Source organism: Dermochelys coriacea, chromosome 1 (genome assembly GCF_009764565.3).
Source record: "Dermochelys coriacea isolate rDerCor1 chromosome 1, rDerCor1.pri.v4, whole genome shotgun sequence".
NCBI lineage: Eukaryota > Metazoa > Chordata > Testudines > Dermochelyidae > Dermochelys > Dermochelys coriacea.
In genome coordinates, this window is record NC_050068.2 from 276,668,747 (window position 1) to 276,682,729 (window position 13,983).

At 38.0% G+C, this 13,983-nt stretch overlaps 1 protein-coding gene across 4 annotated transcripts in view; it reads right to left on the reverse strand.

Moving 5' to 3' along the window:
- LRRIQ1 (leucine rich repeats and IQ motif containing 1) overlaps nucleotides 1-13,983 on the reverse strand; it is a 170,107-nt gene that overhangs the window by 133,194 nt on the left and 22,930 nt on the right. For all 4 annotated transcript variants that reach the window (XM_043492630.1, XM_043492650.1, XM_043492639.1 and 1 more), the window contains 4 exons: nucleotides 12,843-12,995; nucleotides 10,529-10,679; nucleotides 4,245-4,438; nucleotides 3,367-3,494 (listed from right to left, as the gene is read on the reverse strand). In XM_043492630.1, the coding sequence (XP_043348565.1) occupies nucleotides 3,367-3,494; nucleotides 4,245-4,438; nucleotides 10,529-10,679; nucleotides 12,843-12,995 (626 nt within the window). The remainder of the gene's footprint in view (nucleotides 1-3,366; nucleotides 3,495-4,244; nucleotides 4,439-10,528; nucleotides 10,680-12,842; nucleotides 12,996-13,983) is intronic.

Consider the following 13,983-nt stretch of genomic DNA (forward strand, 5'->3'; position numbering starts at 1 on the left):
ACAAGATTGCATTGGCTGAAGGATTAAAGCAAAGAAACAGCTTTTCTTTCAACAGCTTACTCCATTACATTAATTCCTCCTATATAGAACATCCAGTTATTTAAGCCATAGCGACGCATATGGAGCTGCTTATAATGTACATAAAGTGAATGTAAGAGTATGCTACTGCAATACTAGGAATTTTGAAGCTTCTATTCTGCATTTAACATTAACTTGTCTCTTTTGCCCCAAAGATTTGAGTTAAGGCACTGACACATATTGTTGTAGTTGTTCATGTCTGACTTATCATTCATATATTTGTTCTGTTGATGCTCTGACATATTACAGCGCTTCTTTCCCCACTACGGGAAGCACTTCACATTTCAGCCAACCACTAAAGCACAGCATGTCAGCAGGACTAGCAGAGAGAAGACACATGAAAGGGAATGAGGGTTTTAACAGAAAAGATGGCAACTGAATGCGTGAATGAGTCAAAAAAAAAAAAAAAGAGAGACGGGGAAGAGGGGGAAAAAGCAGGGGACAGAAAACAGAGAACGACTCCATAAAATATAGAGAAAAGGAAAAGGCACTCAGGCTGGATTCACAAGGTATTTAGGCACTGAGATACTGAGCATTGCAAAACTTAATGTTTAGGCACATAGAAAAATCACAGGAATATACTGTATTCACCAAGCCTGAGTTAGACATCTAGGCTCCTATACAATGAATGGGGAGAGATAGGCACCTTGGAATACAATTCACAAAAGCCAGCCTGCTAGGCAGGGAAATGCCTAGAGGTACCCAATAGGGGATGACAAAATCAAGGTTGTGTCAAACTCCAGTCCTATAGGTAGGGAGATGCCTTAGTCCAGGTTGTAGTGAGGTGCCTCTCTTTGCTAGCGGTTCACAAAGAGGAACCCCTCTCTTGGAGTCAGGCGGCTTAGATGACTAAGCTGCTTCTTGTGAGAATGAATGAGGCCAGAACATCGCTCCACACAAAATAGCTAGAGACTCACTCAGGTTCAATTCTCCCCGTCCTGTAGGGTGCTATAACTACTGAGCTATGGGTTAGTCTGATATGGGGCTCTCTCAGTCTCTTCTACTGAAGTTGTTCCAGTTTGGATAAATAATTGAAGAATGATTGGAGCAGGAGAACTAGACCAAGGGTCCTTCCACCTCCTAGGCAAGTATCCTAACCACCAAGCTATAATCAGTCATTCTCTCACTCTATGACTTTTTGAGTATTTATAAACAGTGGACAGCTTCAAATATTAAAAAGAGTCTTTGGGAGAGAGAGAAAATATGATTCTATAGCCTTGTGAGAGCACTTACCTGGGACGTGGTGGACCAGCATCCATTCTCTCTGCTCCAATGACTCTTTATCCAAAGTAGAACAGCTTCAACAGGAGACACTGAGGGAGCTTCACACTGGACAATCCCATGGCTCAGCAGTTAGAGCACTCTCCCGAGAGGTGGCAAACCCATGTTCAAATCCTTTCTTCTTCTCTGGAAGGGGGCGGGGGGAAATGAACTCAGATCTCCCACATCCCAGCTGAATACTGTAACCACTTCAGCTCAAAAGTTCATCACCATCATCTTGTACTGAGGCCATATTTTGAATGCAACACAATCCGGTAGGCAACCTCTGAGCACTCTTACCAGACTGGGCCCTCCACACAAGGTAGGCAGCTGAATACTTATCTTCCCCAAATTGTGAATCTGGACACCTAATGTGAGGCAGCAGTGCACATACCCAGAGGCAGAAACCTAGGTACCAAGAGAGTTTAGATACATAAAGCTTTCAGCAGGAATTTTTTGCATCACAGTGGAGCCTAAAACTGGGACTTAACATCACCTTAACACAAATTTAGGTACTAAGTCTGGGGTTTAGGTGATTAGGTACCTTTGCAAATCCAGACCTCAAATACCACTTTGATGGGTGTTTTATAGAAGCCGAATAGGAAACAGAAAAGAAAGTTATGAAGTAAATAGAGGGAGAATACTGTCTGGGGAAATCATACACAGACTTACATTTTTATCTGAGTTACCAAAATAAGAGTAAATCAAAATCCACTGCCCACCAAACAGTGCTCATGTGAGTCACAGACATGAAGCACTGTCTCCAAAAAGCTGATCAAGAAAGAAGTCTAGATTTTTGTATATCCACCCTGCATGCCTTGCAATTTCATATGCGTTACTACATTATAGGTGACCTGTAAAGCATGGTTTGAAAAGTCAGAATGCCCCCAAGTGAATCTAAACTTACATCTCCCCACAATCACAGCCAATTGGCTCTCCTTGGACACAGAAAGCACCATGCCCCAGCTATGACAGAACCCTGCTTAGTGTGACATGCCCTAAATTCTTTAGCACTGCCCTATGTTTTCAGGAAGGCTATCGATTCTGTATATGCCCTATAGTAGGGCATGCAAAATACCTGCAGATCTATACCCTACATTGTGACAAGAGGGCAAGCTACTAACAAAAATCCTTTATAAAATGTCTGAAATGGTGATGTAAGCTAGTAAAATACACTTCCCGTTCAGAAACTGTAGCTACTTATATCTCAAAAAAAACAAACAAACAAAAAACCACATATGCACGCACACAGTCTTATGAGTTTGTACAAAAGTAATACAGAGAACTAGAAATATCTAGAATTGTAACCGTTTGTTATTGTTTGCCTTTGCTCATGCACTGAGATAGATTCAATTTTGAAATCAGCTACATAAAAAAGGGTAGCAACCTTTTGACTCAGAACATGTGGTCACTATACTCCCATAGAAGCACAGATTGCCACATATTAATTTATGACTTCCCATAGCTTTGTATTTTACTATAGGACTTATAAATAATAAGAAAAAAACCCTATTTTATTTTTTACACCTTAAATCAAACTGAACTGTAACAATGAAAAATAAAAGCTGATAAGCAACTTGAAATTCCTTTTCTTTGACACCTGAATGTAATGGGTGCATAGAAATGAAAATTAATATCTTGATGAACATTTTAATTAGCACTGTTTATTCCAGATAGAGTGGGAGGCCTCTATTAGGTCCAACTTTTGGAGCAAAACCAGCCCTTTGATGGGAAGACAGACAGAGATTGTTTTACAAATAATTCTATTTACAGCACTGCCATAATTATATTTTTAAATTAACCTTTTATGCTCACCATTGTTTTCAAAATTGTCTAAAGAAGATTACACCTATTAATTGCTAAATATACTTTTTCAGACATCATCATCCTAGGAACTCTGCTTTGTCTGATACAGCAGAGCTGTCCTTTATATACACTCAGGTTCGTACCTAAAACTCATAAGAGAACTGTTATTTTGTAAATATCTAATGTATTAAATTGCTTGAATAGAAAGACTTTCCATTTTACCTGTTTTGTGATAGAGAAAGGATCTGTAGCAGAGGCAGCCAATAAAAAGAAAATGTTTCCATAGTTGAAATACTATTGTCATCCAAGTATAATTCTCTTAGCAGAACATGATTTTCCAACGTAGGGAGCTAAATATAGAAAAGTGATTTTTTGCTATTATTTTTCAAATAAAAATTGATTGCATATAACAATTGAATGCTTATCAGCTGCTTTTCTTGAATAGATTATTAAATATTATTACAGATATGCTTTGTTACATAGTATGTATATCGTTTTTAATTATCGCATGCTAACATTTTTCTATGCTTTGTGCATAGTCTGAACGTTCAATATAAGACACAGCATTTGAGATTAGCAATATACACAAATTTACTGCTTTCATTCATGCAATGACTGACTATTTATTGACAAGTAGGTTTTGCCTCAGCTTTATATAAAAGCCATTGCCAAGAAAGGTGACTAAATGTACAGGTAGCCATCTAGAGCCTCATTATGAGAGTTGCAGCCCACAATGATTTAATTCAAGTTTTAGGCAGTTATCGCCTATGAAAATCATCCCATACTGAATTCTGGAAGAAATCTCTCTACTGCATGGCTCATTTTACCTTTAATGATCATAGCAGTTTGACCAACTTAAAAAAAATTAGCAAACAACAAACTGAAAACTACCCACTATAGTGCAAAGAATGAAAACTAAATTACTGAGGGGGGGATTTTTAAAGGTCAAAAGGGTACTGAGACACCAAACTCCCATAGCTGGCCATTTGTACATCTCCCCCTCAAAAAAAAAAAAAAATGTGATCAGCATCATGAGCTGTATTACTGGTATCAGAGAAGCCTGGTATGAAAAACCAACCTATTTGATTCATGGATATTACCTCACTTAGATTATTTCCTTGTAACTTCAGAATCTGAAGCAGACCACAATTCTCAATGCCCTCAAGTTGAGTAAGATGATTAAAAGAGCAGTCTACGTGCATGAGAGTAGGGAGATCACAAAGACCTTTCGTACTGATTAACTGATTGTGGTCCACAATTAGTTGCTGGAGATTTTTCAATGACTCTAAACCACCTGAAAAGGAAAACTCATATTTTAACCTGAATTAAATCATAATGTGATTAAAATTGTGTTGATTTTGAAACATAAAGCACACTGAGATTGTAACAGGTTCATATTTTATACATAAAAAATGAACACATTCAGTTCTCTATAAAAGGCTTTACAATGATTCTGAGGTATTTTAAAACACTGATTAATTTTACATTCATCCCTATGTGTTTCAAGCATTTTAAACAATCATCTTCAGAATATACAAAAATAGTAAACATCTGAGTCTATTAACTAAACAAGAAACCAAATAAACTTAGCAATCTCTGTGCACATCACATTGTCAAAGTGTTGTAATAGGACATGCTTCATGCAGTAAAAGTACTCTTACAATGCTGTGACTAGAGAAATTAGTAAATACCCAAGGCAGAGAGCATATTTAGTCAAGGTCCTGTGGTATTAGCAAAATATTAGCAGCCATCTTAAAATCTCTACTAAAAACAAAAGCTTAATGGTCTCACTTTGAAATATTTTAGTTAAAGTTTTTAAAAAGTGACCAGAAATAGTAAGAACTAATCATACCACTATAATACACGGAGGTTAATCAGCAGGGAAGTGAATGAGGGCATGCATTGTTCAAGCAAGAACATTAAAACAAAGTCTTATAAGGAAAGTGAGGGATCTCTAAACATATGTATGTCTTGAACTATATCTACAACTACCATATTTTTAAAGAGCATTCCTAACACCTGGTATACAGAGCAAGAATCAGGCTATCACATCCCACAGTTATACCTGGGAGAGTGAGAGTTCTCTCCTGGAGTTGCCCCCAAATCATTCTGTTGGCAGTTTATAGGATAGTGCAACAAGACTAGGTTCCTCCCACAACTTTTTGGAACTCAAGGGATCTGAAAGTTGGGTAGGCCTTGTACCTCTGTACCGGCTCTGGGTCCATTCACTCCTCACTTGTTCCTAGCACTGTGGCTCCCTTGAAGGGAGCTCAGAAATGATAGTGATGAATAGGGTATAAAAACCTATGGCAGGGGGAGGGAAAGTGAGAAAAATGTAGTACCCTCCCAGTCCTTTTTTCTGGGTAATCTTCACAGAACTGGGAGGTAGCTGAGGCAGGTCTTCTCAGACCTATCCCCAACCTTCCCATCCTTCCATGCACAGAGTAGAGATGATGTGTGCAAGGATGGAGATGGCTTTGCGGTAATCTCCCTGGAGCAACTTAGGCCTTCCAAAGTACTGTTTGTCCCAGCCAAAGAAAGGGTTACCACAGGTACAGACAGTGTATGGAGAAAGAAGAAAAAAGATGAAGGAAAAAAAAAACAAAGTAAAAATTAAACATCAATATTCACATTAAATTAAGAATTTATATAGCACAGGAATTAGGATAATAATAATTGGAAATGGAAAAGAATATCAGATATTAAACTGATACTACAGTAAATTTCAGCCAAATGGTCTGTTACAAGCAGTTTATTTCCTCCCATCCGAGCTTTAAGAAATTAATTTACTAGCCTTTAATTACTGAAAAAGAATTTCAGATATGCCTGTGACATACTACACCAGACTGCAAGCTGCTTTTCTGGATCTTATTTAATGTATTTATTTACTTTATTGGGGGGGAGGGGGGGATTAAAAGGGAACTAGCACCATCTAGTGGATTGAGCATAGTTTCATTTCAGGCAAAGTACTGAAAACTGACAGCTGCAAGAACTTGTCTCAACATTATTTTTCCATTTTTAAAGCTTTGTACTTCTGTGTAGCAAGGTCAATATCCTTAAAAGATGGCACTGGATTCAAATTAGTGGCAGACAAGTAGAGGATGTGCAAAAGGGACCTGTATAAGAGGTGTGTGTGTGAGTTAAGAGACCAGGGTTCTATTTCCAGCTCTGTCACTACCCTATTATGCAACCTTGGAAAGTCATTTCACTTTCTGTACCTGTTTCCTCATTTATTTAGATTGAAAGCCCTGTCTCTGTCTTGTCTATTTTGTCTGTTTCATCTTTTTACATTGTTAGCTCTTTGGGACAGGGATTGTCGCTCACTGTGTATGTAAATGCTAAGTACAATGGGGTTCCAATCTACTTTGGTACCTCTTGGTGCTACTGTAATACAAATATGTAATTTGTATATTTACTGGCTATATTGCAGACATATGCAAGGTTAAAACTAACCACAAATGTTAAGTGACTATATATTTTGCACTGTGCAGAGTGCAAAAGGGAGAGGATGACAGGGGATGGATCACTCGATGATTGCCTGTTCTGTCCATTCCCTCTGAAGCACTTGGCATTGGCCACTGTCAGAGACAGGGATACTGGATTAGATGGGCCATTGGTCTGACCCAGTATGGCCAATCTTATGTCTTCTGTGTTTTGTACAATGCTAAAGATCTTGTCATGCTTAAAAATTAGTAATGATTTTGTTGAGAGTCTGACTTCTCATGAGAACTGACAAGGCACCAACATAAAACACATGATGTGATATCAGCTATGGCAGTACATGAAAAACGGTGTTCTGTGACTATATGCATATGTCTCAATAAAACAAGCTGAGGTGAAAACCCCTCTATAAGCAGAACTGCTCTTGATAAAGTGAAAATAGTGCAGCTGCATGGAGCATCCACTTGCCCATAGCACCCCATTCAGCGCACATTGTCCTGACTCAGTGACCAGAAGCAATAAAGTAACTTTCCTTTTTAAAACAGGAAGACAATGGATGAGGCAAGAGAAGTTAGAAGAACAGGAGGAGACTTCTGACTGAAAGAAAGAGAGAGGAGGGGTTCTGAGTAAGCTGATGCTCCAATTAGGCGATTCTTAACCTCTAACAAATGGTAAAACCAAGACTGCCTGAAAGGGTCATCCAGGGCCGTGCTTTGTTCTCATTAGCACTGGTAGCATACTGGGTAGAATACACATCCTATAACCCACACAGAGATTCACAGGGGGAAAAAAAGCAGCAGCAGCATACACATGCATTTTCAAAGGGGCTGGATCTAGTTATTAACCAAAGATTTGGGAGCTGTGGTGGATAATCACCTGAACATGAGCTCGCACTGAGACGCTATGGCCAAGAGATTTCATGCAATCTGTGGATGCATAAACAGGAGTCTCAAATAGGAGTAGAGAGGTTATATTTTGTCTGTATTTGGCACTGGTGCAACCACTGCTGGAATACCGTATCCAGAATTCAAGAAGGATGTTGGTAAATTGGAGAGATTCAGAGAAGAGCCATAAGAATGATTAATAGATTAGAAAACAAGTCTTATAGCAATAGCCTCATGGAGCTCAATCTATTCATCTTAACAAAGAGAGGGTTAATGGGTGCCCCAATCACAGAGAAAGGTATAACATGATCCAATGGCTGGAAGTTGAAGCTAGTCAAATGCAGACTGAATATAAGGCATACATTTTTAACAATGAGAGTAATTAACCATTTACCAAGGGACGTAGTAGATTTGCCATCACTGGCAATTTTAAAATCAAGATTGAATGTTTTTCTAAAAGCTCTGCTCTAGGAATTATTTTGGTGAAGTTCTATGACCTGTGTTACACAGGGGACAAGACTAGATGATCACAATGGTCCCTTCTGGACTTGGAATCTATGAATGCCATAATTGACAAGATTTTTTAAAAATATTTTTCATTAATAAAAGAAATATTTCAACCCCTCCCAAGTATATACATACGCTAAAGTTCCTTACGTTCATTGTACAAAAGTATAATCACCCAGGCAGCAAGCATGCTGCTTTCAGAGGACATGCTCCTTTGCAATAAAGCATTCCCCTCAACCCCATTTATTTTATTGGTTTCAGAGTAGCAGCTGTGTTAGTCTGTATTCGCAAAAAGAAAAAGGAGTGCTTGTGGCACCTCAGAGACCAACAAATTTATTTGAGCATAAGCTTTCGTGAGCTACAGCTCACCTCATTAGATGCATTCAGTGGAAAATACCACTGAATGCATCCGATGAAGTGAGCTGTAGCTCACGAAAGCTTATGCTCAAATAAATTTGTTAGTCTCTAAAGTGCCACAAGTACTCCTTTTCATTTATTGACAGCTTCTGCCAACTGCCATTTTCCCCCTTTTTCCTCCTCCCTTTCCTCCCATTTTCCTACTTTTATACTCTAGTGAAAACAAAAATAATAGTATCTAAGAAACTTCCTGCAACAAGTTAACCTGAATTGTTACAACCATAAATATAAAAAACCCTTAAAAAAACCCCACCCCATAGATTAGAATAATTTAAAACTGAATGAACTGAATGTAAAAAAGAACGCTTCACAGCAGTGCAACTTCCAAAATTGCCATGGGACATTCTACTAGATTTACAGATGGGAGGAGCAAATTAACATCTTAAAAACATAAGTCCATCTTTGTGTGATTCTATAAGATGTCTAACTATCAATATGTTATTGTGTGAAACAAACAAAAAAATCTATGTTATGCATTTAGTTTATCCAGACATCCTCAAAGCTGTTCCTTAGGAGAGAAAACCATGTGGTTTTTCGTTGAACATTCACTTCCCCATTTAAACTCATCTTACACTCAGTAAATACAGTACTTTCATTGTACATAATAGATAGTACAGAAGGCTTTTACTTCATTTGCTCTGTACACAGATACTTAAGGATCATCAATTAATATTATGTCACTTGCATATTAATCTTGCAGATATTCTGCCACAGGAAATCCATCTCAAACAAATAATCTCACACAGCATTACTGGCAACCAGACATGAAGGAAGTTCCAGTACTGCTTCTTGCAGTTTGTTTCCTCAGTTCCCGTTAGGCTACTGGCATTGGTTTTTATAGAAGGTGCCAATAACACCACCATTTACAACCACCGCAGGATATTGTCCCCAGAAATATGAATTATAGTCATGTACTTTAATATGTAAAATCAATAATCCAATGGGCTTAATTTGTCAGTGTGGAAGTTGCAATGATGTTGGTTTTTCATTTAATTCCCTATTTTAATTCCTTATTTCCATTAATACCTCATTTTGTTTATCGGTAAACATTAAGACAAGTCTAAAGCAAGACAAAGCACTCAAAAGCACCACCTTGCTGATGCTCAACTCAAATCCTTCCATACACACATTTGAAGTGGCCTCAAACTCAAGAGCTGGCCACCTACCCACTCACTGCTTGCATAGGCTTCCTCAGCTCAGATGAGTTTCCTCCAAACAAAAGATGAATTGCTTCAGCAAATGAAATCTTTCCTTATGACTCAAAACCTATGTTTTGATTTTCACTCGAATTAGTGCCTGGCAAGCCCCAGAAGGCTCAGTGTTTGTATTAGTTAAGTATTCCAATGATTACCTACATCTTTGTGGCCCTCACAAATCTACCTTCCAACATGACCCAGTCCCCACAGCAGGACCTGCAACCTTTTCAGCAGCAGATCTATCTGCTGTGTTTCATTCTTGAAGGAAGAAGCACCTTGCTCCTTTCAGCACTGGGATCACCATTTTAGGTAATTACAAGGCGGTTTACCTCTCTCCCCCCTTCAATTATTAAGGATACTTTTGGAGGGGAAAACTTGAGGCTCTCTTGCCAACTGAATGGGTTCATTCTTCTGTAGACAACCAAAGAACCGATTCTCCCCACTCTAATGCAGCAGAATCAGCAATTCTTTCCACTGTGTTGCATTTAACTGTCCCTTCATTACAGAGAAAACATTCTGAGGCCTGCTGTACCAGCATCAGGCTAATGGATCTCCTGGTTATCCCCAGAGGAAGGAACTAGGACAAGTATTTCTCTTCTTGTATAATTTTTTCCTCCTTTATAATCTAAAACAAATTCATTCCCCTCATGTTTCTGGTTCTTCTCTTATCGTCCACCCACCCAACTTATTTGAGATTTTAAACTATTCACGTCCTACAAAGGGTGTAAGATTGTATATGTAATTTTCCGATTTTTCCATCCTAATAAGGACATGAGTACTGAGTAATATGTTCTTTGAAATAAGCCTGTTACAAGATTACAAACAAACACTACTACATTGGCAACAGTCATTTTCTATCCTCAACCAAACCAAATTATGAATAAATGCACAATACTGATGTTAAATGAATAAAATGCATCATCTTTAATATTTTATTACCAATTCGAGTGATTTTATTGCAGGACAGTTCAAGTTTCCTGAGATCACTGCAGCCATCTAAGCCTTGAAGTGATGCAAGTTGATTTTTATTCAGAATTAAAATGCAGAGATTTTCTAGATTCTCACAACTTATTGTCTGAATATTGTTTTCCTACCACAAAGAAAAAAAACAGATAAAATTAAAGATCATTTTGAATAGAAAAGTATAGGCAGTTTTCAGCGAGAGAGAAAAGGTAGTCCGGTGTTTGGTTAGCTTGCCTAGGACTTGGTAGACCCAGGTTCAATTCCCTACTCCACCACAGACTTTCTGTGTGCTCCTGGACTAGTCATGTAGTCTCTCTGTTACTCAGTTCCCCATCTGTAAAAATGAGGCTACCACCACTTCCTTACCTCACTGGGGTGTTTGAAAAATATTGTAAACTTTACTATCGTTAACCATTTTTAGTCTGAGCAGTTAGCCAGTATTTGGGGCCTTGAGGAGTGTTTCCATTAAGAGGCAAAACTGATGGTTGAGTCAGGCATCTTTGATGTAATCCATTTATAAAGAATGTACAAAGAGTCCTATTTCACCGAACACAGTAGGAAGCACACAACAGAAGGCAGTTTCTTTGCTCACATTTTCAAGCTTCTTTGTAGCCAGAACTCTGCCTATAAAGCTCTCTTGGCTTTTTTTTTTTTCCCCCAGGGCCACATTACTAGTGCTTCTATTGCTGTCTGCTTGGCTTTCGCTGCCTGCTTCTGACTCTCAGACACTTACAGCTCCACCAAACAACAATGCTCAAGGAATTGTTTTCGGGAAGTTCTATGGCCTGTGTCTTACACAAGCTCAGACTAGACAATCACAATGGTTCCTCCTGGCCTTGGAATCTGTGAATACGCAGTCCCCTGTGTTGGTATGCAGATGCTAGGAAAACCCCTCAGACCAAATGGCTCACCTCCTACTCGAGCCTTGCCATACTGGTCTGTGATTTGGGAAGTGTCTTCAGTTGTTTCAGCTATTAGTAAACAAAGGGGCATTTAACTGCTCTGTTATTTTAGTTTGAATGGAAGTCTTCTATCAGAGGAGCCAGCACTTCCCGTAGATCAAGCCACCCAACTTCCAGCGCATAGACAGTCTATAGAATAACATTTCTAATGCTTAGAAACACCAAGTTTGTGTGTAAAAATACTGGGCAACACTTAGTTTAAAACCTCATTACCTATAAATGTCTGTCAGAGAAAGATTAACAGGTTAGCTATATGTATAAAATCCTCTTACTCCTTTTGTGCTGTAATTTGAGGCACCCAAAATTAGTGGGCATTTGAAAATTTTGCCCAAGATTATTTTTAATAGGTAGGAAAACTGGGAAAAGAACACAAGAATCTGACTCCCAGTGACTGCTCTAGCCACTAGACAACATTGCCTTAGCTATAACTGACCTTGCCCATTCCTCTCTTAATTTTGAGAGGGTCACAGCACACACCAAACAGTAGTCATTGGGCAAAAAAGAAACATTCAAAGCTTATATACACAATGGGTCTTCTGTTAGTCATTATGCATGAACTCTCCCAGTGCACTGATATAATCAAAATACTAAAAACCGAAAAGGTAAAACCATCCGTTTCATGTAGATCGTCAAGTTTTTTAAATGAGGCACATTATAAAGACACATTTTCTTTAGTCATTTAGATTTTGAGCCACGGTTCCGTGAAAGCAGTAGTGCAATGCCACCCCCCCGCAGAAGCAGCACTGGAGAGACTGTGCCTCAGAAACCAATGCTGGTGCTGCTCCTTGCTCATATGGGCAAGCAATCTGGGCTAGTACACAGGAGATATGTGCCTAAGGCCTCCTTGCCCACTTTTAAATGCTCTAGTCACTAAGGAGGGATACAGCCTTTGTACAGCCAAGCAACAGAGGGAATGAAGATTTATCACTTTCACTTCATACTCACACTAGGGCCATTCATAACCTAATACTTGGAGACAGAGAACGAGACTATGCCTATTTCCTAGTTCTGGAAGCTTCAAATTACTGCACTTTAAAATTATAACAATATATACAGTAGACTAGCATCTCCTTGTGTGCCTTCAACTTTGTCTTTGAGCCAAAAACAAGGAATAAGGTTAGGTACTCAGAATTTTAGAAAATCAGGCTGCTTATTAAGTGCAAACCCTAACTATGCACTTAGTAGACTAACTTTTGGCACTTTTAAAAAAATATTGTCCTATATGTACATACACATATAAACTGATGGATTCAGTCTCATAGTATTCTGAATGGCAGAGATGACAGTCTTGCCCCACCTCCATGTAGACAGTAAAATATGCTAGGTACCTCCACATCAATATACTTTAGGCCTTTGCAGTTACTGAGTCCTTCCAGTGCAGTTAGTCCACAGCGTCTAAGGGTCAATAACTGAAGATTTGAACATTCTGACAATGTGGAGAGGCTACAGCCAGACAAATCTTGAAGTATAAGTGTCGTAACCTACACACATTCAATGAAAAGGATGTCCATAAGATTGCATTCTAATAGTATTTTTATGTAGCCTTTTTAAAGTTAAATACATACTACATAGCATACACTTATATGGATTAAGTCTAGATTCTGAATTTACTATAAAACACTTAAAAAAGACAAAGTTTTCTGATCTTCAGCAAAATTATTAACTGATAAATTAATGCTCCCATCATAAAAAAATGCATAACAATACCTAAGCATCATTAAAACATGGAAATGATTTGTAATATGGTTATCAAACAATTATAAAGTGAGCACTGCAATTAATCGCAATTTTTTTATCATTTTTATTACAAATATTTGTACTGTAAAAAAGCAAAAAAATAGCATATGCTAAACACTCGTATGCCCCTTTATGCTTTGGCCACCATTCCAGAGAATAGTGCAGATATTTGTACTAAAAATTATCATATAAAGTGAGCAATGTACACTTTGTATTCTGTGTTGCAACTGAAATCAATATATTTGAAAATGTAGAAAAAATATCCACAAATATTTATAATAAATTTGAACTGGTACTCTGTTATTAACTGTGTGATTCAAACTGTAATTAATCGTGATTATTTTTAATTGAGTTAATTTGTTTTGAGATAATCATTTGAGTTCACTGCAATTAATTGAAAACCCTAATTTATAACGGATAGTGGAAAAAATTGGTAAAACTATAAAAAGATAGCCAAACTCATTTGATTTTGATGTCCATTTCAAACAGAAGTGCTTCACTACTAATAATGTATAATGTGAATGAATAGAAGATTAATGCGACAGCAAAACAGAAGCCAGTGTGGGTTTTGTCTCATTTATAATGTCAACAGATTAGAAGTGTATATAATCTTATCATAATAGAAGTGAAAAGAATCGTCGCTAAACTAAGTATCATATATTAGGAATAATAATGGAATGTTGTGTGACAAAGTTCCTCGTCTACCTTGGTGGGTCTTGCGCTTATTGGCGG